Source organism: Globicephala melas, chromosome 17 (genome assembly GCF_963455315.2).
Source record: "Globicephala melas chromosome 17, mGloMel1.2, whole genome shotgun sequence".
In the NCBI taxonomy this organism is placed as follows: domain Eukaryota; kingdom Metazoa; phylum Chordata; class Mammalia; order Artiodactyla; family Delphinidae; genus Globicephala; species Globicephala melas.
Window position 1 is genome coordinate 40,127,275 of NC_083330.1, and position 26,574 is coordinate 40,153,848.

Here is a 26,574-nt window from a genome sequence, read left to right on the forward strand (position 1 = left end):
AACACATTTTATTACTAATAAGTTTGGACTTTCTTGGAAGGGTTAGCATTACACCCTTTGTAATTCTGAACATCTGAATGGTACAGAGAGCCCACGGCTGCAAATACTGCCCTTTTCCTCATTTCTCAACGTCCTATCTCCCTGCTTCCTCAACAGTTATGGAAGAGGGGGGATGAAGCTTTCAGAGAATTTGTGAGTTGGAAAGGAAAGGAATAAGCCATTAGAAGCAGAACTTAGGTAGAGACAGCAGCCTGCCTTTAGGAGTCTGCAAGTATTGGAAGTTCAGCTCAATTTTGGAACTTCCTTCACCTCTAGTTCTGTTTGTAAAGTTTCCCAGAGCCTCAAACAGAGCCTTCCAGACTATGGGAACTTACTAAATAACCACCTGAGCAGATGCAAATATGCTCAGGGTTCTACCAAATTAAATCCTAGCTTCTCCCCAGCAACTCTCTAAGCCTCAGTTTTCTCATCTGTAAAGGAGAGCAATCATAATTAGAGTTTTTGTGATAATTGCCCAAGGAGATAATAGTAACCCTAACAATACTTATATTCCTGTGAACTCCTCAAGCACAGTCACTGTGTTTTCCTTCATACAACTTTGCATTGTGACCACAGAACCAGGCAAGGAATGAGGATGTGCAGTTCCCATTAGATGTCATTTTAATTTCCATAAGAGTTGTAGATTTTCCAGACATGAAGAATATAGAAAAAGATTATAGAATTCTGATTACCAGAGTTTGATGATAAAGTTGGAAAAGGTTGTGGAAGAACTATGTAAGGGTAGAATAATTCAATAAAGTGGCAGTAAAGTAATTTTAAAGCCAAAGGTGAAAACAAGGAAATGTCCTAAGGTCATTAAACAAATGTGAAATCCAGTTAATTAATGAAGAAAGTTAGCCACAATCTTAATGGGGAGCATAGAATTCAATTTACCCAAATTAGAAGGAAAGATGAGTTAACAGCCTCTCTTGAACCCAGGAGAGACCAACTCATAAAAGGTATGGGTCTGGAATTCCTGTTGGTACAGTGACTATTAAAAGGGAGTTGGAATTTTGGCCAGAATCCCAGGGAGAATCCATCTCCTTTCTCAACCAAAGCCTCTGGTAGATTTGCAGCCACAGTCTGTTGACATGGTCTCCCCACCTTGCTTGTGAAACTATACTTTGTCAGTAGTGGGTTAGTGTTTTTAACCCAAAGAAACTTTGGAATAGAGTACAAAGATTAAGTAAATCAAAGCCAAATTATTAACACTTTTGTATTAAGTTCAAAAATAGTGTTTTTTAATCGTTGAGACAACCTATATATATTTGATATTTTAAATGTGTGCATGTTTTAAGAAAATGTGGTTTAATAAGGTATCTAACAGGTTAGCCTTCTGACATCAATTTAAATGGGCAACTAAGTAATTAACTTTAGATTCCCAGTGTTAAATCAAACAGTATAAGCAAGCAGTATGGAAATGCTTAATAGAACTTAAGAATCATCGTCCTTAGAGGTTTAATTTATTAGCTTTACTTGGAGTAGTTTAAGTACATGGGGAGATTTTTCCTGTTAGAGAAATGTGCGGCTTTACAAAAAAAAAAAAAAGAATATATTAGATTGACAAAAGCAATGTATGATATTTAATAGAAGTTTATTAGCTAGGTTTGTAACGAGACTTGGTTGACTCAGGGAGGTTGTTCCACTCAACTTGAGCTGAACAGGCAGAAGTCAAAAGCTCCCTTAAAAATTCTTGTTAAAATTACTAGATTTACAAGTAAAATAGGATTTGTAAATTTATTCATTCAACATATTTATTGATCACGTGCCATGTGTGCAGCACTAATTCTGGACGCTGTGAATATAGCGATAAACAAAACAAGGGCAAAAAAAAAAAGCTTTATGGGACCTACATTCATTAAACTTAACGAGCTTTAGGAAAAAACTAAGTTATTAAACATTTTGCTTTAATACGTTGGATATTAATTTTTAAACAAGTTAGCTACAAATAGTCTCTTTATTGCACAAAATGTTCCCCAGTGGACAGTAAAAAATTTCACATTGGTAAGTGTCTTCATTTATCCTGTGTCATTAGTGCTTAGTTCACATACAACTCAAAATTGTGTGTGGCTTGAATGTTGAGTCCTCCTATATTGACTTCCACATCACTCACAAGAGATCTGAGTTAAGCAAGATTTTTTTCTTAAACTGCAAATGTCCCCAAGGTTAAGGAGCTTAGAGATATTTACATCTTCATGTAATTCAACCAGATTGTGTTTTTTCTAACATCTGAGTTAAGAAATAAAATTTCTGATGGAGGGAGGAGAGGAAAATCTTTGGGGATGGAAATATCTGTGCAGAGAAAGGAAATCTCTGGAATGGGGGCATGTTAAGGGGCAGGGCTGGGAGTCCTCAGGGCAGTTGGGAGGTCGAGGGATTTGGGTGATGGGTATAGAAAAAGTGATGGAAAAATGCAAAGAATTTTCAACTATTTCAAAAAGAGTCTCCACCCAGGAAAGAGAAAGAACTTCTTTTTTGCTCTCCCAGGTGATTATCTGTACCCAAAACCCATTGGTCAAACTTGCTTTGTTAAAAAGTTCCACTGGGGTAAATAAAGCTTTTGCAAAATGACCTGGAAACTCAAACGAACATTGTTTCCAAAGGAAAATGTTTCTCAGTTCTAAACAGCCCACTTACAACGTCTATTGAAACATAACCTGTCTGTAAATTGACCAGTATTTTGATAATCAAAACTCACGAAAACCACACCCAAGGCAGTTCCAGAAAACTGCAGAGAAGCTACAGGAGCCCAGCAATGACCTAAACCACGCATCTGCAGAAGCAAGCCCTAAGCTGAAAACTCCCAGAGCGTTGCAATCCATACGCATTTTTCAGCTTCCTTATCCCAGCAATCATAATTCACTTATTCCAAAACTTCAGGCAATGCTGGTGGCCCCTGGAGCAGCAACTCCTCCTCCAATTGGCCACGCCCAATAATAGTGGCTAACTGCAGATTCTCCACACTGACATTTAGGGACCAGTTAGAGAGCAGGTAGATATCTCAGGGCAGAATTGTATAGTGGTTAATTCTTCAGGCTCTAGAGTCTGAAAGAACTACGTTTAAATCCTAACTACCACTGGCAGGCTACTTAAACTCGCCACATCTCAGTTTCCTCATCTGTAAAATGGGGATTGTAATAATACCTATTTCGTGGAGTTGCTGAGGAGTTTAAATGAGATAATGCCCGGACGGCATCATGCTTGACATAGAGTGAGCACTCAGACTTAACACTTGTACACGGGCTCCCTAATTTATAGCAAGTGAACGAATAGAACAACATTTCATATCTTCTGCTCCCGCTAAGGCATAATGTAAATGGTAATTATGGACATCTTGGCTGGCCTAGTTAACTTACAACTTTTTTCAACATTAAAGAAACTAAGAAATAATCCAGTTCCTATTTGGGCTCTTGAGATGTTGGAATGAGTTACAGGCTTATAAACACTGTTCTAATAGTTGACAAGGATTTGGCTTTAATCTGGTGAATGAAAATTTCATGAAAAGAGAGTTATGGAAGAGTTGTGAGGAAAAACTCTAATGTTCTGAATGATGGATTTCAAAATAATCCTCAGTGCCTTTTCAGACATTCAGTCCCATACTGGACCAAAATACCACTGACGGTAGGTAATTCCTTGAGAAAATGATTTTTCTTAAATAGACCCATATAAACCAGGCTGATTTATTAAGGGGGAAAATGAATTTAATAATACAGTATTAGATTGAGTATCATCCAGGAAAAGTGTACTGTAAAAAATGTTTTGAATATTAATTGACCTCTGGTAACTTTCGTGTCGTAAATATTTGTATTATAGTGAGGTAGACAGTTAAAAAAAAAACTCTCCATTAGACAGACTTAAAATTTTGTAATAATATTTAAGAAAATGATAACATTATGAAAGAATGAAATATCTGATGAATGCTTAACTTTGTACAACTCGAATATAAACTTTAAAAATATTAGAAATTATAACATTTGAGTGCATATAATGTTTTGTACATTAAGATGAATTGCATGCTGTCCATTTCCTCTTTGCACTTTCAGTCACCTTAAATAAACAAATATATACAGCCTTAACAGAACAACAGTGCATCCAAAGCAAATGTGCATTTTAAATTATTTCTCCTGGCCAAGTCTTTTTTTTCTTTCACTTAGCATTTTATATTAGCATTTATTATCAGTCTCACCCTTTCTTGGACAGTTTGTAGTTCTCTGAACCAAACAAGCAACAGGTTTAGATCAAGAGAGAGCAAAACCACTTAGGAAAAACAAAAACTTTTTGTAATGGTTGGTACAAGTTCCCTTGTTTAAACCATTTAATGGTCAAAGATGAGAAGGAAGCTAACTCTTCAAAGGGCCTACTTATGGACAATGTTTGAAAATAATACTGGTGCAGGCTGGGGGAAAGTTCATGTTTTTGGCAATCTGGGGATGGGTATTTAGCTTGTGCTCTGCTCTCTCCTGCTTCCGGAAGATGAATTCCATCCCTGCCTCCTTCCTCACCATCCGTCCCCGTCGTCTCCCACCTCAAGCTCAATGTAACACTTTGCTCTTTTCACAGTTTCTCATTACTAAGTTTTAAAAACATTGCCTAGCTGGTAATTACAATCTGAAACAATTCTTTTGGGGGAGCCCTGGGCTATTGATGGCTGGTAATCTTTCAGGAATGTCAGAGAGAGGGGAGGGAACAAAGATTCTAAAGAACCTTTGGAGACAGGGGCTTGTGTCTCCTTTCATCCCTCTCCTCCCTGCTCCTGGCCTGTCCCTCTATCCCCATCCTTGGTGAGGGAGGGGGAACCACCTTCCCTCCTGACTTCACCCTCCCTTTTCTTGGGTCACTTTCCCATCCTCTGCCACTCTTAACTTAGTTCTACAGTTCCCCAGCCCTACCCATTTTTTGCTTAAATGGGAAATCACCTTCCCTTCAAAGGGGATGTCTGAATTTTGGCAAATTCTGTTCAAAGAAATCAATGAGAAACAGACTTGAGGAAGGGCTTTTCCACAGGTTACCTCCAGCCTGGGCTAAGGCACCTCTATGTCAGTCCCTCACAGGCAAGCCTTGTGGTTTCTCATTATCCTTTAGGGGGTTCCACTCGGACTCATTCTTGTCATTCCATCCATACCAGCTCCCTTTTCCCCCAGAAAAAGCAATAGTAATGGCAGTGACCTGAGCCCCCTGGAGTGAGATGCAGGTTGCCACTTCCCTATGCGGACAGAGGCCAGGGCAGAGCTGGGTATACGATCAAGCGGGAAAAGGCCCGCTTGGGCCCACCTCTTGCAAAGCTCTTCTAAAGGCAGGACCCCTCCTGGCTTTCCTATTTCTCTACCTTAACACTTTCTGTTGGGGGGAAGGGCGAGGGGACAAGGCACAGGCTACGACATGGCCAGAAAGACCCCACCTTCTTTACACAGGTAGCAAACAATCAGACCGAGATGTGGTCAAAGGTGATTCTTCCCCCCAGTTTCCCTTCTTAAACTATTAATTTTTCAATCCTTGGAGCAGTTGAGAACCAGGTATGCGTCTCCCCTGCCCTCACCTCCCGTCAAAACCTGGGAGACACACAAGGAAATCCAAAGCCACAATAATAAAGACAAAAACTAAAGAAATCCTCCTTGGCTTGTTTTTCCAGGGTGGCCGGGCAAGGTGTGAAAATCCGTCGCTCCCTCTGGGCTGGCAGGTGGAAGGTTCTGGAAAGGCGGAACTCCCTGGTCTCCCACCCGGCTGAAAGCCCAGGCTGCTGCCCCACTCTCTGCCTCGTCCAAGGCTAGCTCCTCCTCCGCCCCTCTGCAGTCAGGCCTCCCCCGCGGTCCCGGGCCAAGGCGGCAGGGAAGGCGCCGCTACCTGCAGCCGCAGGACTCCACCACCATGTCCTCGTACTGCTTGTAGACCACGTTATTGCCCGCGTCGATGTACAGGATGCTGATGGGAGTCAGTTTGGTGGGCACGCAGCAGCTGGGTGGGGTAGAGCCGGGGTCCATGGAGTTCATCAGCGTCTGGATGATGGCGTGGTTGGTGGGCTCCAGGTGCGAGCGCAACGGGAAGTCGCACACGCCTTCGCAGTGGTAGGCCTCGTACTCCAGGGGTGCGATAATCCAGTCGTCCCAGCCCAGCTCCTTGAAGTTCACGTGCAGGGGCTTCTTGCTGCAGCGCAGCCTCGATTTCTTGCCGTGCCGCTTGCCGTGACGGGTGGCGAAAGCTGTGCGTCGCCGCCGGCGGCCGGGCGAGGGCAGCCAAGACCCGGCGTCTGGGGTGCCCGACGGCGGCGGCCACGACCCCTCGGCGCCCGCGCCCGGGCCCGCAACCTCGGCCGAGCCCAGCTGCTCGCGCATCTCGGCGAACAGGTTCTTGCGCTGGGATCGGGTGAACACCACGAGCAGGGCGCGCTCCTGGGGGGTCCGCACCCTCCGGCCGAAGCCCAGACTCCGCAGGTCCGGGGGCGGTGGCTGCTGGAGCCCCAGCGCGCGCGCCTCGGCCTCGCCGGCTCCCTGCTCGCCCCACGCGACCCGCAGCTCCAAGCACAGCTGCTCCCGGGGTTGGTGGCGCAGGACCTGCCACACGTCGAAGACTTCCCAGCCGGGCCGGGGCGCCCCCTGCGGGTCCAGGGTCCGCGCGTCCAGCAGCAGGGGCGACAGGCAGGGGAAGAGCTGCACTTGGAGCGGCCCGGCCGGCGGCCCCCAGGGCGCTGCGGGCGCCTGGCGAAAGAGCCGCAGCTCCGCGCCCACCAGCTCTTCTTTGTCTGAGAGCGTGGACACATCAAACAAATACTTCTGTCTCCGGAGAGGAGTGTGCGAGAGATCGTCTGCGAGATAAAAAATAATTACAGTCAGTTTCACTTAAGAGGGAGATCAGCCCGGTGCTCCGCGGCCGCCCCTGGGAGGAAAAGGGCGGGGAGGGAACGGGACAGGCCGGTAGAGGTCCAGCTCGGCCCGCCCGGGGCTGACCACCCCGCCTCCCCGCCCGGCGGTGCGCGGCAAAGAAGGGGAGGGCACCAGGGCGGCCCCCTCCTCCCCTTCAGCCCGGGACTCCCTGGGCGGAAGTCGGTGGCTGCTGGAGTGGCGGCCGCGGCGGCGGCCTCCCGGGTTTTCCCCCAGGAGCCTATGTAACCACTAATGTGCCCTTTGTGGTCGCTGCCCGGCCCGCATTCCCCCAGACCTCCTCTCGGCTGGCTCATTCTCATCATTCACGTCTCGGTTCAAATGTCACCTCCTCCGAAAGCCCATGCTCGACCACCCGGATCTAAAGTAGCCTCCCTCGGTCACTATCACGGGACCCTGCTTTATTATCTTCACGGCACTTAGCACTATCTACAATGACCTCGTTTATATTTGTCTCCTTAGCGGTCTGTCTTTCCCAGCATAAGCCCGCCCCTCTCCAACAGCCCATAGGAGCTAGGACCCTGTCCTGTCCATCTGGCCCACCGCAACGGATCCAGGCCTGCTCGACCCAGGATACACGCTGGTCAGTAAGCGGGAAACATCCAGAGCAGTCATTCTCAGTCTACCACCTAGAGAATTTTGAAATTACCAGCGCCAGGGTATGCTTCAGCCAACTGAACCAATATCTGAGGACAGGGCCTGGATATTGGACTTTTGTTGGGGTTTGTTAGCTTTGGTTTTTTTAAGCTCCAAGTTGACTTGAAGGTGCAGCCCTAGTTGAGACCCGCGGGTCTGGGAGAAGATGCCGCCCAGCAGGCAGTTTTGCTGGTGCGTTTAGGCCCAGGACAAAGTTGACACAATGAGGAGCTGCAATGTGATTTCTTTCTTTCTAAAATTCATCAGCCACTTAACAAACAAAAGAGCAGGGAGGCTTTCAGAAGTCTGCAGAGGGGCAAATGAACCAACACAAACACAAGGCATCTATCCATTGAGAAGATCCTGCAGCCAATGAGAAATAAATATATCAGTAAGGAGAAAACCACAGCCACACACACACACACACAGTGACATTCTCCCCTCCCCCACCCACCCAATCTGAAATCTTCTTGCTTTGCAACTAATCCTGAAGATAAAATTTTTGGTTACCACTGAGAGAAAGAATGGGGACACATGGAGGGGGAACAATAACAGGCTTTAAATCCAAGATGAATTCTTGGGGACCCAGGCAAAACCGGACTGGACTTCTTTTTTGACACATTTGTGCATGAAGCCAACCCCACTTCAGTGTGCAAGGCGGAAAGCTAACCAGATTTTCTTGGGCTGCCTTCTCATAAAATATTTACAACCCAGCAAATACAAAAATCCCCAAAGCCCCTAGCTTTCCCCAGAAGCTAGTAAAGTTTGGGTAGATTTCAATAGTAAAAGTGTCACCGGGTCCCAGGTCCGACCCTCACTGCCTGTCCAGATGTAGCCCCAGGGCACTGGATCTGGGCCTCAGCCACACCCAGTTCCCACTCTGGGCTGACCGCCGGGCGGCTGCCTCACTCTAACACACAAGTCCCGACATGAGACGGAGCTGTGGGAAGGGTTAGAGAGGTGAAAAGGGAAAAGCTGCTGGAGGCGGTTGATTTATGGAAGCCAAGACCTTCAAACCGACCAGGGCACATTAAAATCAGTGGGAATTCAGCACACTTTCTTCTCCTCCTTTAAAGAAACCTGTGTCTGACAACATTCAACCACCACCCAGATCTCTGGACCTATTGCCTGAGGCTTCACTTTCCTGGCTCTCATATTTCTCTCCCCCCCAAAACTGAGGATGTGGTGAGAGGGAGAAACCTAAGGCACTTGCTGCACCAGCTAAATGTCGTGAGGGCTGACATATTTTTCATCCTTTATCTATGAGCACAGATCAGTTCTGCAAGGTAGGTACTCATATTGTTCCAATTTTACAGATAGGAAAACCAAGGCTTGGAGAAAATAATTACCAAAGTCTCACAACGAATAAATGGTGGTATTGGGACCCAAACCTAGGTCCGTTTAATTTCAGAGTTGGAGCATTTAGCCTGTAAGCCCCACTGCCTGTCCATTAGAGTCCAAGTCCTGGAGCTGAGGCAACCAGGAGTGACCACGGTACAAGGCATGGAGGATACAGTCCCAACTGTATTTTCAGGGCTTGCTAGGAATAAAACCTGGGCTCCTTTAGGAAATCATTTCCATCTCTGCTTATATAACTCTTGAGACAGTCTGTCACTGGTCGGAGAGCATTAGGCAGGTGTAAAGGATGATTTATTTATTTCTCTCTCATGCAACACGGAGAAATCAGCCTGCTTTTGTTTTCATTCTTTTTTTTTAAAGTGTGGGCTAATAAATGGTCTGCACAGCTGAGTCACATTTCTCTAGTCCTCGAGAGTGGTCAAAACAAAGGAAAGCATCTGTAAAAAGAGGGCTCCACTGGTTCTGCAGCCTTGGGATTTCGCATGATTTTTCTAGCAAGATTAGCCTGCTCCTACTCTTTCCAGGGCTGGGGGGGAAAAGTGCAAATGAGGCTTCAGTCTGTATCCTGCTCTCTTTTCTTCCCATCCCGGCTCCATTCCACAGTTCGAGGGGTCTTACCTGCGTGGATGTGGACACCCTTGCCCACAGCTCCAAGCTTCCCAGGCTACAGGGGCACACATCAGCGATGTGACACACCCTTAGGAGGACAGACCCAAAGAAGAAGCTGCCCAGGCCCTGGAAGTGGGCTCAGGGCTATTTGAGCAAGAACTCTGTGGCTCAGGTACCAGACTAGAGCAGTAGCTCTCAAAGCCAGTGAACCTGCAGTGGTCCCTAAATCTGCATCGTCAGCATTACACAGGAACTTGTTAGACATGCAAATTCTCTTGAGCCCCAGAGGTTTGTAGCAGAGCCCAGAATTTGCACTTCTCCTCAGTTCCCAGGAGATGTTGATTCTGCTGGTTGGGGACCCCACTATAAGAACCACGAATCTAGGTAAGCACATTTCATTGACTCTTCAGATTCCCCACCAAGTGGGGAGGGCACCACGGGAGGTGAGAACAAAACAGGGCCCTAGGGCCCCAAAGCACTGGGCCCAAGACAGGATCTAAGGCAATGCTCACCAGAACCAGGTCCCTATTGCTCCCTGTTCCTTCCGGCCCCTCACAGCCACGTCCACATTTTTTCACTCTTTCAGCCACACGTACTCTCACTGGGTCTCCAGAACCTCTAACGCATGAGTGCGGCTGCTCTGTGCAGCTCCCCTACGGACCGCATTCTCCACCTGTCTGGACCTGCTCTGGAGGCATGCGTCACAGAAATAGCCCAGAGGAGGCATCCAACCTGGGGAGTGCACACACCATCCACTGTAACCCTGCAGACACTTTGCCTGCTGACCTGGCATCACAAGGCCTGGCCCTGCCGCCATGGCCATCCGTGGGTACGAAGCCAGTTCTTCACACCTTCTCCCACAAGCCTCCTCTCCCATTAAGTCCTGTATAGAGGAGAGCTGATGTCATCAAGTGACACTCTCTCCCATCCTCTTGCCTAGAAACAGGTAGTTTTCATTTCAGAATCTGTAGGTGGCGCCTTCTTGCATCCTGGAAGGTCAATCTTACGCTTCAGGCCTTGAAATTGAAATTGATCAGTAATAAATCACGAGAGCTATCTTTTTTTGCTTTTTATCTGTATCAACCTGGTCTGTTACAGCTTGGCTGACACCCAGGTTAATTCAGGGTTTGCTGAGTATTAGACAGAGCGACCCCTCAAGTTTTAATCGCTGGATATGTGCTTATCAGCTTGCTCTGGTGGGTGGGCAGAGGAAGGAGGGACGGAGAGAAGAGAACAAACCACCTTCATATTTGAAGAAAATTCTTCATAAATAGGTCAGCCTTTTTTGAGTTAAGGGCAAGTCGGTTAAAGGTTAGGAGCACCTCAAACATATACATTTGGTGTGGAATTGATTAAAAAATAAAATAAAAATTTAAAAGGAAAGCAAATAAGGGAACGAATCACTTCAACGTAGGGACTATCACGCCCACTTTAAATGAGGAAACTGGCTTAGAAAGCTACGTGGCTGGAGGAAGCTAAGAAGCAAACACCAGGTCGTAAAGAAAAGGATGCCCGCGGCGCCTAAGTCCGGACACCCCAGGAACCGCGCCCCGGGAAGGCGGCGTAAGGGTTACGGTTGCTCAGCGGCAGGACCCGAGCCTCGCCGCCCACACGCGCTCCTCCAGCTGGGGGCGGCTCCCCCGCTCCCCGCTGCAGATGGCTTCCGAAAACCCGAATCGTCCTTCGGTTTGGGGCGGAAAGGCCGCGCACTGCATTTTCCCCAAGACGTCTTGAGATACGTACGCAGCTTGAGGTCCCTCTTGAGAGTCCTGGTTGAACTGTGTGTCACTCGCTGGCCCCGAGGGCTCCCCCGAGCTCCAGCTCGCCCGACCCCCAAGGCCCTTCGCGCCCAGACCCTGGGCTCCCCAATGCTGCCAAGCGCGTGTTCCGCTCGCGTCCTCTGAATTCGCCGTGACCTGAGCGGCCACTCGTGGGCGCCTGGCCGGGCCTCACACGCCTCCACCCGCCGCCCCACCACGCGTCCCGCCGCACGTCCTCCGAAGGCACATCCTCCAGCGAAGGGCTGCGGCTCAGAAAGCCGAGATGAAACGGGGCTCTCCCACCCCTACTCCCCTAGGTGGGGATGGAGGAGGGGCGTATAATCACCCGTCTTCGCAAAGGAAACTCCAGATGTCTGCAGCTCAGCCTTTCCCCCATCCTCAAAAGCATCCCTGAATGCTTCTGGGCGTGCTTTTGTGCTGGGGGTTGGGTGGCCTCCGTCCGCGAATCCTCACCGAGAGTGTCCGAGGCCCGTCGTACTGTTCCACTCTTTTATAGGTGACGGAGCGGGCTCCGAGAGGCGTCTTCACTTGCCCAATGACTTGCAGCTTGGCAGGGACACTATTTGAAGGTCTTTATTCCAACCGAGGCCCTCAGACCTGAGGCCACGCCCCTCTCACAGGGTTCTCCTTTGGCGGTGGAGCAAAGAGGGAGGGAGGACACCAGACACACGTCCATCACCAACGCCGTCGACACAAAGGGAGCTGGGTTCTGCCAGGAATTCTTTTTTCCTTTACTGGAAGTATAGAAGACCTCCGAGCGGGGAATTCATAGCTAGGTTTGGAGTCACTTCTTCTCAGGTCCCTCAGCCCTGAGGGTGCCCTGAGGTGCCACAAAGTCCACAAGTTGGAAATAGAGTCAGGTGTACTGGGTGAGTAAAAATGAGCCACCAACCCTGTCTCCTCTGAGGTATGAAGGTCTCTGAGTAATTTGTGCTCCAACTATGACCCTCTTCTGGGACAGTGATCTCCCGGGCATCGCCCTGTACTCTTGTCCTGCGCCCTGCCTCCGCTGAGATCTGAGTCTTGCAAACTGCTGAGCAACCCCCTGAGGTGCAGAATCAGGACCCCACCCCCACAATTCACCCTTTCTGGGGTGTTTCTGCTGACATCCAGTATGATCATAACAGCAAACACTGGGCTAAGTCCTTACTATGTGCTGGGCATGATCTAAATTCTAAACTTATAATAAGTCGTTTAAGCTTCAAAACGACCTACGGAAAAAAGAAAAGATATCATTATTATGTTACGGATCATAAAACTAAAACACAGAGAGCTCAAGGTAACTTGTCCAAGATAGAGGTAGATGGAGTAGTCTGGTTCCAGTATCTGTGCCACCACCCTGGACATCCCAGCCCCTGATCTTTCTGTCTGGTAGAAACCCTGAGAAGGCTCCAGTTCTTTCATGCTACCTATGAATTTGGGGAGGGCATCAATCCCTGATCTCCAAGTGTCAATCACTCCCTAATCAGCAGAATAGAAGGGATGCCAACAATTGGACTTTTGAAGTAGATTTCCAAGGAAACAATTTTCTCATCTGCAAAATGAGAATATAAGGCCAGCTCAAAGTCACTGAGGGAAGGGTGGCAAATGAGATAGAGTAGGAAAGACATCTGAAGATGTGTGCAAATGTTAGTTACTACCGACAACATGGAATGAGCATAGGAGTCCTGAGTGTGAGAGGCATAGATTTGAGTCCTGCCCTGTAACTTATTGGCTGGGTGGCCTTGGATGGACTGGGTCACATAATCTTTCCCAGACTCATATATCTCATCTGGAAAATGGGAGAATGACCCCCATTTTGCAGAGTCATTGTAAAGATCAGAGTCGAGGTAACCAGGGCAGGCTGTGCATGACAGACAGAAGCGTCCAGTGAATGCAGCCAATATTATTGCAACGACCTACGGCCAGGTAGGGGGCCAGGTAGGGGGAAGATACACGTGTCCTCCTCTTGGCCTTCTTTGAGGAGATGCAATTCAGTTCTTTCCACAGGATTTGCAGAAGTGAGTGGAGGAAAGGTGCTGGGCAGAGGGGTTAAGAGAGAAGCAAGGGCTTCCAGCAAAGGGCCAGGCCCATAGGGGTTTCAGCTTCACCCCCATCACCTTGCTCCTTCTCATCCCCCAGGCCTTATCCATTGCTCTGGTCCCTCCCACAATGCCAAGTCAACAAACGACCTCCAGCCGGAACCTCGTCAAGGACAGGGCCCTCCTTGCAGGGTCCCTCCTCTGGGGTTAGCCCATGTGCGAACCCCTTTGGCTCCGGGCAGCCGCAGCCCCGAGAGGCCTGGTGACTGATCTCCTTGCCCCACCTGTCCCACTTCTCCACTGGCATCCTATGGGCAGGAACAGTCCACGGAGCCATTGTAGGGTGCGGGTGTGTGTGTTCCCTATGTTTTTCAGCCTGCAGGTTGGAGGAGAGCAGGGTGGTAGCAGTGAGTGGCCCCTCGGGCTGCAGTGTCAGGGGCGGCGGCATCGCAGTCCCACAGAAGCCCCTCCCACCATATAGTCACCGCCCCACTTCTTTCCAGGTCTCTTGGCTTCCCCAGTGTTTGCCCCAATAGCTTGTCCTGAATTTCCCAGCTTCTTTCCTCCTTTCAAAGACCAGAAAGGCCCGAGGGAAGTCCTCCACAGAGGACTTTTCCACCCACTTTCCAAAGCCTGGCGGATCCCTACCTTCCTCCCTGTCTCGAGCCTGGGCTTGCGAACCACACAGAATTCATCGAGTCTGGTGGCCTGCCTGGATCCCACAGAGAAACCTCAAAGTTCCCACAGCAAGTTCTGACTCAGCCAGCGGCAAACCAGTGAGGCTGGGAGAGGGAGAGAAGGGGAACCCCGATTTCTACCCAACTGGGAACAACTCCACGCTCCTAGGGAGCCGCAGCACAGCCTTCAGTAACGCAGCTCTCTGGCAGGAGAGGGGCCAGCCCTCGACTCTGAGCTCTGGGCGCTGGGCACCCCCAGCAGGAGTCCGAAGTCGCCTCCGAGAGACTCCTTTTTTCTTTCTAGGACGAAACAGATTCATTGACAAAGTAGTTTCCATGCACTTGGTGCGAACTCTCATGGCCTCTCAGGGGCTCAAGAGACAGAGACGCAAAGCTCAGATCAAGGACACTTCACCAGGCGACTCTTTTCACTGGCATCCCACCCTGGGCTCTTGACCACAGTGGCCCAAATCTTAATTTGACACCACTGCAGATGAAATCCAAATAGAAGCCGGTGACACCCCTCACGCTGGAGCCTCTCTCCCCACCTTTCCGCCGCAGCCAAGCAGCCTGTGCCTGGCGTCCGTGGTTGCGGCATCCCCGCAGGTTGCTGCCTTCTCTTGGAACCTCTGGAGCAGGGCCCGGACCTGGTTGATTTACCCAAGGTCGCCCTCCCTGCAATGTCGACCTGTAGGGTCACCTGGGAGTCCAGGGGAGCAACCCAGGCCCAGCGGGGAGGGTATCACAGCCCTGAAACCGCCCTTCGGGCTAGAACATGATCGCAGGCTTTTGACTTGAGAGCTTGGAGATGAAAAGTAGAAGAAAAGGTTCCCATTTTATGTTGTTTCCCCTCCCCGACCGGTTCTGAGGTTGCAGGTGGGGAGACGGGCTCAGACTGGCGTGTGGTCAGGATATTGGACCCTCGGTGTCAAGGGGTCCCGCGCAGGAGAAACCTCAGTGATGTGTTCTTTAAAGTGCTGGGCCGGACGCAGCTTCTGAGCAAGGGATCGCGGCAACTCAGCTCCACTGTGTTCACTTCGGGCTGACTCCCGAAACAACGTCCTAGCAAAATAAGATTCGTGGTGGTAGCTATGGGCCATAGTCTAGCATCGTTCAATTTCCCTCCCCACTGGGCGTGGGAGCGGCGGTCAGCTGGGAAGTGGGATCGGAACTGGACCAACTTGCCTGGAAGCCAGATTTGCAAAACAGGCGCACGGGTTCTCTTCGGTTCCTACGTTATTTAGGGGGTAAGGGGGACGGGTAAACCAGCCCTGACAGACCTCAAAGCCAACCCTCTGCTCTTGCTTTCCCCTCCGCTCCAGCAGCCAGACCCGCGCCAGCCGGGGCCAGAGGCCCGCCCTTCTACTCCACTGCAAGCCCACTATAGGGTCCCTAAACCCTGCCCCGCCCCCAGGCGCCCGGGCCGCTCGCTGCGCAGCGCGCGCCTCTCTGCTAACGCTGGTCAGCGCCGCCCGCCCACTCCCAGCGCACCCAACCCTCGGCCCCCAGCAGCGTTAATGGACTGTCCTGGAGGGCAAGGAACAGCAACCCTGGAACCCATTAGGCCGACGAGGACCTATTTAATTCCTGTAAACAGGAGACACCATTTAACCGACATTGAGCTTAAAAATAAACAGCCAGGCTTTAAGGGCGGGGGATGGGGGCTTGAGGGAGGCGGTAGATGCCAAGCAAGGAAGTGGCGCTGCGGATCCACATTCCTGTTTGCCACACCTCGCGGCCTCGGTTCGGAGCCCTTCCCGGGTCCAGAGAGCATCGCTTGACCAGGGTTATTCCCTACCCTAAGAGTTATCGAACTACTGTCCTTCACGTTACTCAAAAGTCCCCAGGGATTATTGTGAATTTGCTCTGGGTCGTTTGATGCAAGCAGAAGTCCTGGCAGGAAACGAAAGTTTTCGTTCTGCCCTACTTCTATCAAACCATCTTTCCCCCACCTCTCTGTTCAGTTCCCTTCTCCCTCTCCCCACGCCGCCCCAGGAAGACGTCACCAATTTCAAGGAGGTGAGCCGCCAGAACCCCGAGAACTCCAGCTGGGAAAAAGCGAGTTGCACTAGGGCCTCCATCAATGCAACGCTCTGCGTTCCCCGCGGGTCCAGACGACACGCATCCCCTCTGGTCGTAAGGGGGAGGTTTCAGGTCTTGATTCAGTTTGCGCGGGAAGGGATTCCCAAGGCCTGTCGTGGGTTGTGGCTTAGGTAATTTTTTTTTTTTTTTAATGTACAGAAACGACAAGGATGTTTGAGCACGTTTTTCCATCCCCTCCCCCACCAGCAACTCTACCGCGCAAACTCCCAGAGCTCGAGAGCCTCCCGCGCCAGGAAAAAGCTCAGTGTCCTTCTCAGATTAGTCTCCCCTGCCAAGGAAGCCCGCCCCAGAATTCCGGCGCTTCTTGCACTCTCGCTGCAGAAGACACTAGGTGCTAAGGCAGCCTTTGTAAGGCAACCCTTAAGGCCTTAGGGGTGGGAGTGACATTAACTGCTATTTAACAACAAGCCAATGGCTAAGGGTTTGGTTTGTGGCCTGAAAAATGTTTTAATCATTCCAACCAGAAGAGCAGAACAAACTTCTGGTTTAAGGCTTCCTTCCCTTACCCCGGGATTCTTATAGGACCTGCCAGTTCACCACGTTTGAGCAGGATCCTGAACCTGGACGGCGACGCAAACCCCGCGCGGTGCTCACACCGGCGCGTCCTCACACGCACGTACTTAAAAGCTCAGCAATCCTTTCCCAAGGCTGTTCCCTCTTTCCGGGGAAATAAAGCCTAGATTGGAAACTTCTGCCGGCTTCCTCACTTGGCCGTCTGGTCTGCATTAGTGTTTTTATAAGGGACTCAAACAAATCGAATACAAGGTCACCAAATAATTAACAGTTGTGAATTCCCTCCGTCCCCATTAAAATGCTTCCCTGCTTATATTTCATTTTCCGTTTGCCAACGACAACAGGGTCCGGGCAAAAGCACCACTGCGTTGATTGCACTACTCTGCGGCCCAGGTCCACCCAGAAACACGCTGTTTTGCATAAACATGCCACACCAGACGAACTTCAATCAGGAAGGAACTATGCCGCTCTTAGAATGTCCTCCCCGTTAGCTGTCCTGCCCTGCCCCCTTGGCAATCGCGACCCAGAAGGTAAACCTAGAAGCCAACAAACAATCTGCAGCAAACTCTCCCGAGGTTCATTTCTAGGGTGTCAAATTCCTCAAGGATGTTCCGATCTCGTTTGGGTTTGTGTGTGTGTGTGTTTTGGTGTTTTGTTTTTTTGTTTTTTATCTGTTCCCTGCTGCCTCCTTTCTGAGAGTGCTATTGTAACAATAACAACAAATATTTAAAGAGAATTCTTATTTCAAAATCATCTGGAAACCTAACTCACAGCAATATTCTTAGATTCATTTTGGTTTCTTCATCCTTAAGAGGCTTTTTTGTTCTCCCTTGTTGGAATAACGTGGCGCTTCTCACTACATAAACTAAAGTCCAAGTTTTGCTTCTCTCTCCCTCCCCCTCTATCTTACAGCCATGTTGAATTCATAGGAGTTCTCATTGTCTGCCTTTCCAGGGCCCCAGGGTTAGAGATCCAAGCCTCCTGTACTCGTGGTCTTGTAATGAGTTCTATCAGGTGCTAACTGTAATTTCTCTATATCCAACCTGGTCCATCCTGATCCTATGACCGCACCGACACAAACATTCACACACTTTCTCATCTTTATGGATCCAAAATCATCTTGAAAGCACAATATGGAGGCATTTTTAAAGGTCAAGGATAAGGTAGTTTGTGCGTTTTACAGGGAGTACAAAGAAGAAGCAAGGCACAGCGCAGTGTTAGACCCCTGAATCCAAAGTTTCACTCCAACTCCTAACTGGGTCTTAAGAGATCACAGAGGAATATTAGACGGGGTGAGAAATCTGTCAACTTCTTCCATTTCTGCGTCTTGCCACCATCCTTTAGAAACACCCTCACCCTACCCATGTAGTGCCATAGGTAAATATGCAGGGGCTAGAACTGGATATGTGCTTCAGCTCTCACTAGCTGTGTGACCTTGAACAATTTGCTTAACCTCTCTGTCTTCCTTAACTGACCTGTAAAACAGGGACTGTAGCACTTTCTTCCCGGTGGTTGGGGGGTGTTGTTAAAATTAAATGAAATAATTCATGTAACAAATGTTAGCCCAGTACTTGGTATACAGTAAGTGCTCAACATGTCAATATATCTTAGTTATTATGATTACCCCTAGTTGTTTGGAGAGCGAACCGAAAGGGGGGACACTTTTTTTTTTTTCAACTTGCAATAAGGTGTCCTCCTCATGGGGCTTGGGAGAAGGAGGCACGGGCTGAGGCATTACAGAACACGCAGTCTTTATAGACCTAAAGCGCTCTTCATTCATTCACAATGGACAGAGTTTACCCCGCTCTCCTTCTCTTAAACGCAAGCTTTAGGTGTAATTTCTGGGGTTCCGGGGTCCCCGGGTGAGGAAGGCTTTTTACAAATACTGTACTGTACGTAAGTAGTTCATGCCTCACGAGAGGATTTCAGGACTCCTTCCGTTTTCTTTGCTCCTCCCCCTGAGGGACCCCTGCTTCTCGAAGCCAAGCCTGCCACACTCGACGGCGATTTAAACATCCCCGAGGCAAGGCGCCAAGTTAACTCGGCTGGCCCAGCTCTCAGCTGGCCGCCGCTCTTACCTCCTTGTCCTGCCTTCCACGGCTGGGGGAGGGGATGCTGGAAGGTCTGGCGCGGTTTAAGAGTCCCCACGTGAGAGGGGCGGAAGTCCTCGCCAGGAGTCGGGATGCGCGGCTGGCGGGTCCCTTCCATCACGGGAGACTAGACAGCATTTGATGTGTTATGACATGAACCCTCAATTAGATCGCTGAGTTGAAACACTCCAATCAGGGGCCCGATGCTAAGCAAGCCCCGGAAGGTCCAGCCCGAGGTCGCCGCCGGTGACACATCAAATCAAAATCAGTGAGAGAGAAAGTGAGGCTTTCCCTTTATCAAGCTTGTGCTGTGGCCCGCAACATACCCCCTCCTCTGCGCGCGCCCTCCAGCCCGCGGCTTCGCACTCCTTCGCCCCAGCGCGGCGTGCTACCAGCCGCACAGCCTTCGCGGTCAACTAACTACCTTTCTTCGCGTTTTCTGGGAACCGGAGGGCGTGGAGGAGACCGCGCCTTTGAAGCTGCAGTCCAGGTGGTCACGACGCGCCTCCTCCGGCGGGGGGCCGCGTTCGGGAGTGGAAGCCGGACGTCTGGATCTCGGTTCGGCTAGCCTAGAGAGCTTGGCTCGGGAACTGAGGGCCCACCCCCCCAACCTGGGCGCGCAGCCAGTCCCCTCCCTACCTCCGGCGCCCCGGGGGCGCCCAGCGCGGTGCCCGCGGACAGGCTGCTGCAGCGCGAGCCAGGGTGAAGCGAGCCAGCCTCTGCGCCGGACCTGGAGCCCCCAGAGACCTCCCACACTTGCCCCAACGCCGCAGGCTTCGGTAGACGCCTCCCAGCCGCCCGCAGGGTCCCTTGGTCCCGTGCCAAACTCACAGGGCGCAGCTTACGAGTTAGGGGGTGTCCGCTTGGGGGAGGGGCGGAGGTTCTGGCCACTTCCCGTGGGGAGAAGAAAATGCGCGCCCAACCGCCCGCCACCCTGGGCCTGCGGGATTTCTTCCCTTGGGGAAAGGCCTCTAGAGTACTTTTCTCCGTGCTTCCTTACTCTCTCGACTAGGCAAGTCTAGGGTAGCCTTCGATTATGGTATTAGAGAAGGCGAACGATAAACAGAAGATTTGGAGGGAGAGAAACAACAGAGGCAGGGAAAGGGGTGGAGGTGGGGAGAAGGCGAGCTGCGCTGGCAGCAGGGCGGCCGGGGCCCCAGGTGCAGCGGTACGAAGAAGCCACTTGTATTTGCCAGGGTGACTTTAGCAGTTGTAAAATCACCATAAAATACCTGGCGTTAATTTGCCGCCCAGACTTTTCAGCAGCTCGTGAACCTCGCTGACCTCGGGCTGCAGCCGCGAACCGAGCGTGGGCAAGACCCATGCCCGCAAGGAAGGCGGCTGCAAGGGAGGGGGCTCGGGGGCTGAAGCCTGGGAAGAGCCCGAGGCTCGGGGCCGTTAGCCTGCTCTGTAAAGCTCCGAGGGCGTGCAAGTGCCCCCAAGGCAGTCGGAGCAGAGCAGCCCTCCCAGTCCGAACCCCCGTGCTCGCCGGTTCCTGGGCGACCCCCCTTTCACTGACCTGGAAGTGGGAGGCAGGGAAGGCGTCCGAGTCGAGGAGCTAAGTCCGGGCAGGGTGGCGGAGTGGATAGATGCCCAAATCTCTTTTATCTCCTCCGTCCTTTCTTCTCGTCCCCTACCTCCCGTTTGCCCTTCCTTTGCTTTTTCTCCCTTCCTTACTGCCTCCTTCTACGGTATTGTCTCTTCTCTTTAGGAACTGAGTTCCCGGCGCCTGCAGCGCGAGGTTCTCTCCAAGGCTGCAGACCAACGCAGGTGGCAAGGAGGGGGCGCAGGGGTTTCCGCAGACTCCCACACATGCACCCGCGCCCACAGAGGGGACCAAAGACGGGGCCCCTGGTAGAAGCGCAGAGACAGGAGAGCTGCCTGGCTCAGAAAGGTGAACGAGCACACCCAGGCACCCGTGTGAGCTAAGTACCAACAACCCCCCAAATTTAGCTCACTTGCCCCTGCCCTCGGCCCGCCCTGCCAGTTGCTGCCGCTGCCTCTGCAGAAATGACTCTATTGAGGCCCCGGAGTGGCCGAGAGCGCGCTGCAGGAGCAAAAAAAAAAAAAAGCCCGAGGGCGCGGGGTTCCTACGCGGCTGACCATCCCCACGTCCAGCGCGGGGACGAGCCGGGTACCCGGGCAGCGGCTGGGCCAGGGCACTGCCAGACGCCAATCGCGGACTTGCTTCTTCGACCGTGGAAGTCTCTTCTGCCGGCTTTTCCCGGAGCGGATGGGAGCTCGGGGCTTTCCAGCGCTCACTCAGGCCCCTGAGCCGCTCGGTCCCCCACGGCAGCCCGGCCTTGGACCGCGCACCCGGTACAACCAGTGACCCCTTGCCACGGGTTCCCAGTCCCCGTCGCGACCCCTCTCCAGCCCCGGTCATTTGCCCGCCACCTCCCGCCCTCCACGCTTCCTCCACCAGCCACCAGACGTGCAGCCGCCACGCTCCTTTCTGCAAAAGGCAAGAGGAAGAAGGAAGGAAGGGAGAGAGAAAGGAAGGAAGGGAAAGAAGAAAGCGAGGCAGGGAGGATTGCATACTGGAATAAAATCTGCAGCCGCATTCGGAAACTTACTTAGGCTTGAGAAAAACTGTTTAAGAAAAGAAAGGGGGAGGTATCCAGAACGAGAAGGGAATTCACAAATGCAGCCTCCTGCCAGAGCCGGAGCTGTGCCCTGGCTGCGGAGCTCCAGGGAGAAAGGAGTCGGGCGTCTTGCCACTTACCTAGTCCCCTGTCTACAAAGCTAGTGATCGTATTAGCCGACTTGGAAGACTGGAAAAAGCTGGCATTGATGCCCAACTTCTCGGCAATGGAGTAAGTCCTGTAGATTGACAGCATGTACTCGTGGGGCACCACGCGCGGGCCCCTGCCCGGAGGCTCCTGAGCCTCGGGCTGCTGTGGCGGCCGCCGCCGGGGCTCCTCCTGCGGCCTCGGCTGTGGCTCCTGCCGCCCCAGGGGCGCCCGAGCCGTGGCACTCTCTCGCGACGCCCGCGGCATCTTCCCTTCCTTGCGGCTTCGCATTCCCTTGGCGGAGCCCAGCTGGGTGGACGAAGAGGAGGATGAGATGGAAGCTTGCTGGAAACCGGGCAAATCCCACAGGAAACTGATGAGGAAGACGGCCGAGAGCAGGACCCTGGGAGTATCCATGGCGAGCGGGTCCCCGAGAGGCGGCGGCGCGGGTCGCGAGGGGCGCGGAGCGGCTGGACAGCGGCCGGGGCCCGGCTCCTCGGGCGGACTCGGAGTGCGAGGAGCCGGGTCCCAGCCACACAAACCCCGGCCCTGCCACGCCCCCTCCCGCCCCTCGCCGGGAGGGGTGGGAGGAGAGGGGAGGGAGGGGAGGGGAGCCGAGGGTGGGAGGAGAGGCCGGGTGGTGCGGGCAGGAGGTGTGGGGGAGAGGGGCCGCTGTGGGCCGGGGTGGCAGGGGGACGCAGCGCCCCCGCGGGACGCACGCGGGGTTGCCAGGCGGTGCGCGCAGAGCGGGCCAGGAGCGCCGGGCAGGGGTAGGCGGGCGAGGCCGCCCGGCAGCGAGGAAGCCAGGGGCATCCGCAGCGCCAGAGGCCCCCTAGCACTGTTCGAAGCTCGGTCCCTCCGTAGCGCTCCGCAGGCTCTCGGTCTTCCCCAGCCTCCTCCACTTTGCTGGGAGCGTGCGGCCCCGGAGGAGGGAAGCGGCGGCGGCGCCCCCCAGGGACAGCTCGGAACAGGCGCCTCAGCAGCCGACTGCGCGCCGGCTCCGGGCGGTGGTACCCTCCTTCCTCGGCCCCAACCTCCAGGCCAGTCGATCGCTCCCCTCAAGGGCCAGCCCAGGGCCAGGGAAGCCTCGCCGCGCGCCAGGCGTAGGGCCCTGCCCAGAACAGCCGCATTCTCTCGGTGGGGTACCGCTCTCCACAAAGACAGGGCGTCTGTTCCCGACCCTCGAGGTCAGGCAAAGGCCACAAGTCTTTAGAGTCTGGATGGATGCTAAAAGCTGCTGCGCTCTCCTGAAGGCCCCAGCCTCTCTTCTCGCAGTCCCCAACCTCTTCTGACGCTGGATTTAGCCGATTCTTTTCTCCTCCATCTGTTCCCCGGATGCTCTTCCCTCTCGCGGCCTGGCCCCCGCCTCCACGGCATCCCCATTTTCCCTCTCTTCTTTCCCTCCCGCCTTCAATACTTCCTCCTTCCCCAAGTTCCTTCTGCATTCCAATCCCTCTTTCCCCAGCCTGCTTTTCTTCTCACACTGCCCTCCCATCTCTCTCGGCCTTCCCACCCTCTCCCTCCCCGGACTCCCCCTCCCCTTTCAGTGGACCCCTCCCTTTGCAGCTCTCCCCCAATCTGTTTCTCTTCAGCCCAGCCTCGCCCCATCACGAGTTTCCTTTATCTGTCCCCAGATTCTCCGTGCCTGTCTTCCCCGCCTACTGCCTCACTCATTCCCCGGCCTGAAGGCTGGAAGACGAGACGGAGGGCTGCTTCTCTACCGCCATGCTCCTTGCCCTAATGCTGTGGACGTCGAGTTTCCCCTTGCATTTATTGGGTGCTCAGCCACCAACCGTAAAAAGATCTCCTTGAATCACCCCCAGCCCTTCTGTGATGTTGGTCTTCCTATTTTCACTTTCACAGATTTAAACAAAGCCTGAGAGGGGATAAATGACTTTTCCAAGGACACTCAGCCAGGAGGATGTGCAGCCAGAAACAGACCCTAGGGCTCAGACTCCAGACCCAGTGCTCTTCCCTCTCCAGCAAAGAGGAATCATCTCTGAGCCAATATCCCTATTTTATTGCTTTTGCTTTTCTTTATGATTTTATTTGCTCTCAGGTGATTTCCTTCCCCACGCTGCTTTGTGTGTGTGTGTGTGTGTGTGTGTGTGTGTGTGTGTGTGTGTTCCCAGTCTCCATACTCTCCACCCTCTCACTTTCTTCCCCCTTCCCCCTTTTGCTATTTCATTCCTTCTGCAGAGACCAGTCACCTGACTGCAGGAAGAGGCAGTTTTGCTTCCTTGCTCCCTTCATTCCGGATCTTCCTTAAGGTCTTGGCACTGGCCTCCCCCAGGTAACGTCAAACACCCAAGAGACCTTGTTTCCTTTAATCTTCAAAACAACCTTATGAGATAAGGATTGGATTATCCCCATTTTACAGATAGGGAAACTGAGGCCCAAGCTCACACAGCTGCAGAGTCTGAGCTCTTAACCGCGGGGCTATTAAGCCAGCTTCTCTCCTCTCAGTCTCCTCCATGGGTGTCCCTTCTGGCCTTATCCCAGGCCTACTTATGTCCCCAGTTTTGGTTTCACGATTGTCAAGTTCTGAGACTTTAGACTCAAAGCTGCTTTACCATAACCTTTTCTTCCTCTCTCTGTGCTTTAAAATAGTTTGCTTTTTACTAACTTAATGACATAAAAGGAAACGGAACTGAACAAAAAGATTATTTTTCAGATTTTTGCCACTACAAGAGACCAAAATGTGTTTGCCTTTATGGGTCCCCTTTCAATCTGTCTCTGTCTTTGACGCTATGTCGTACCCTCCCCTTGTCACTTAACATTATGTCCAAAGCATGTCTGCTCGTCCTTCTTTTCATTTTTTGGTTTGGTTTTGTATTACTGCCAAGGCTGTTTTCTTAGACAGCTCTCCTCTGTGCCCTTCTGCCTCCTCTGCAGGTCTTCCACAACTCTCTGCCAAACCACAAACTCGAAACCCCTCTTTTCTCACTTGAAGAAGCAACATTTCCCCTTCCGCCTACCTGTCACCCCTAGGAGGCACATGGTCTGCTCTGGCCTGGCCTGCAAGCTCTGTACGTCTGCTTTTCAGGTGTCATCCAGGAGAGGCTTCCTCCTTGGGGTCCGTCTCCATCCCTTTCCTTGGGGACACGAACCCTTGTGGTTTGTGTTATCAGTATTTTAATTTCTATCAGTATGGAGTCTAGTTAATGGTGACGCACGGTTTCAGAGCCCCCAGCCAATAAGAAGGCTTCCTGCCTGCAACTGCAGTCCTGTATGTTCTCTCTTCTTTTGGCCCACGGCAATTATTATCTGCCACAAGTTATCAGTAAACAGGAAACAAAGTAATGAGCCTATTTGCTGTGGCTTAGGAGCACTTAGCACACTGGATGGAGTCATGGGTAAGAGTAAATGACACTAGGACAGGAACCACAGAGGATGTGGTCTGTCCTCCCGCCGTCAGGATCCTGGATGGATGCTAAATGGGACAGATATTCTCCTGGGACAGATATTCTCCTCCTTCATTGCTACCAGGCTCAAGTCCAAGCAAGGAAGGTGCTGGCTCTCCTTTGCCTGAAAGCGCTGCAGTCTTCATGTCACACACAGGTGAGCAGATGCACAAACTCGGTGGACGGGGCCCAAGGTCGCAAGCCAGTCAGGAATCTATTCACAGCCAGGAGGCAAGTCTTTCTGACACTTAATCCAATGCTTTCCCTGTACTGAAAAGCATTTCATATTTCAAATATTATGACAATGATCCCCAGTCACGTATAAAGCCGTACCTCTTCCTCATAGATATGCCTCAAATAGGAATCCACCCCAATGTTAACAAGGACACACCAGAGCCTTTGCTCTGTGGGTATGTGTGTTGTAAAAACAAAGATACGAGAGCAAACTACAAGTCAAAATCTGCCTTTAGACCTTCTCAGACTGTTTTGAGAATTTGAAATAATGCTATAGAAATTTTCAGTCCAGTCTTAGATTCTCTTGGAATTTCTTCAGCTGTTTCATCTATGAAGAATATCAAAAAGGGTGAAAAGTTCTTGAGCTGAAATGAGAAGGTCTGATGTAGGCACCTTTAGCAACTTAACCGGCATTCTTTTCATGGTTAGATTTTTTCCCCCCAAATAGAAGGAAATACAGACAACTGTGCAGTATGGTGTGTCCTGCCCTCCTGTGGACGCTGAGGGAATTACCCTTGGAGAACCAAAACAGGGCTGGACGTGGGAAAGTTTTCAGGGGCTTGCGAGATGAGCAAGGAATAGTGACACCTATATTAACATTAGTTTGAGAAATGAGAGAGTCATATATAAGGTGTGTGTAGCATTTGTCCACAAAACTTCCATAAAGAGAGCTCTACCTGCCCAGAGATACAGAACCAAAAGCAAACAGAATTGCCCTTGCTCTCTGAAATCTGTGCTGATGTTGTCTTCAAAGCATTATTTCATACTAACCCAGGGAGAGAAGTTTCTCTTAGATAAATAAAAGAGTTTATCTCAGGGTGGGGAAGGGATGGAGTGGGAGTTTGGGGTTAGCAGATACAAACTAGGGGTACATATATAGAATGGATAAACAACAAGGTCCTACTGTATAGCACAGGGAACTATTTTCAATATCCTGTGATAAACCATAATGGAAAAGAATATAAAAAAGAATGTATATATGTGTATAACTGAATCACTTTGCTGAACTGCAGAAATTAACACAACATTGTAAATCAACTATACTTCAATTAAAATAAATAAATAAATAATAATTTAACTTTTAGTATGACATAACCATTCTGTAAAGTCTCTGGAAATATATCCTAGGAAGGTAGTCTAACACCTGAGATTTGCACAAATGAAATCATTTCTTTAGTTTGCAGTACTGTTTTCATAAGGTCCCAGTTAAAACAAAAATGTTCTTGGATAAGGTCCCTATTCATACTTTACTACCACTATTATACTATTCCGAATAAATTGACAAACTGATAACCTGAGAACATTAACTAGTTGACACCTATATGGTCCAAGAGAAATGAGACTTAAGACTGGCAGGTTTTGATGAAAAGAAGGCTAAGGACAAAAAGGAGTAGAGCAGTGGGTTTAAAAGTCTGTTTCTTTGAGCTTCTAGAACTTTCGGCAAGAGGAATGAGGAGTAAACCTACCAGGTGAGGTTCCTGTGTCCCACACTTTCTCCAAG

At 51.1% G+C, this 26,574-nt stretch overlaps 1 protein-coding gene across 1 annotated transcript; it reads right to left on the minus strand.

Moving 5' to 3' along the window:
- Positions 1 to 5,595: 5,595 nt before the first annotated feature.
- Positions 5,596 to 21,852, minus strand: GDF6 (growth differentiation factor 6). The gene is made up of 2 exons (XM_030862933.3): positions 21,429 to 21,852; positions 5,596 to 6,838 (listed from the first exon to the last, which is right to left on the minus strand). Exons 1-2 carry the CDS (start codon positions 21,850 to 21,852, stop codon positions 5,877 to 5,879), a joined length of 1,386 nt encoding a protein of 461 aa, XP_030718793.1. The 3' UTR covers positions 5,596 to 5,876.
- Positions 21,853 to 26,574: the final 4,722 nt, after the last annotated feature.

Coding starts and splice junctions, on each gene's coding strand:
- GDF6 (XM_030862933.3), bottom strand. CDS start 21,852: ATGGATACTCCCAGGGTCCTGCTCTCGGCCGTCTTCCTCATCAGTTTC. Junction 6,839..21,428: donor CTTTGTAGACAGGGGACTAG/GTAAGTGGCAAG, acceptor TTTATCTCGCAG/ACGATCTCTCGCACACTCCT.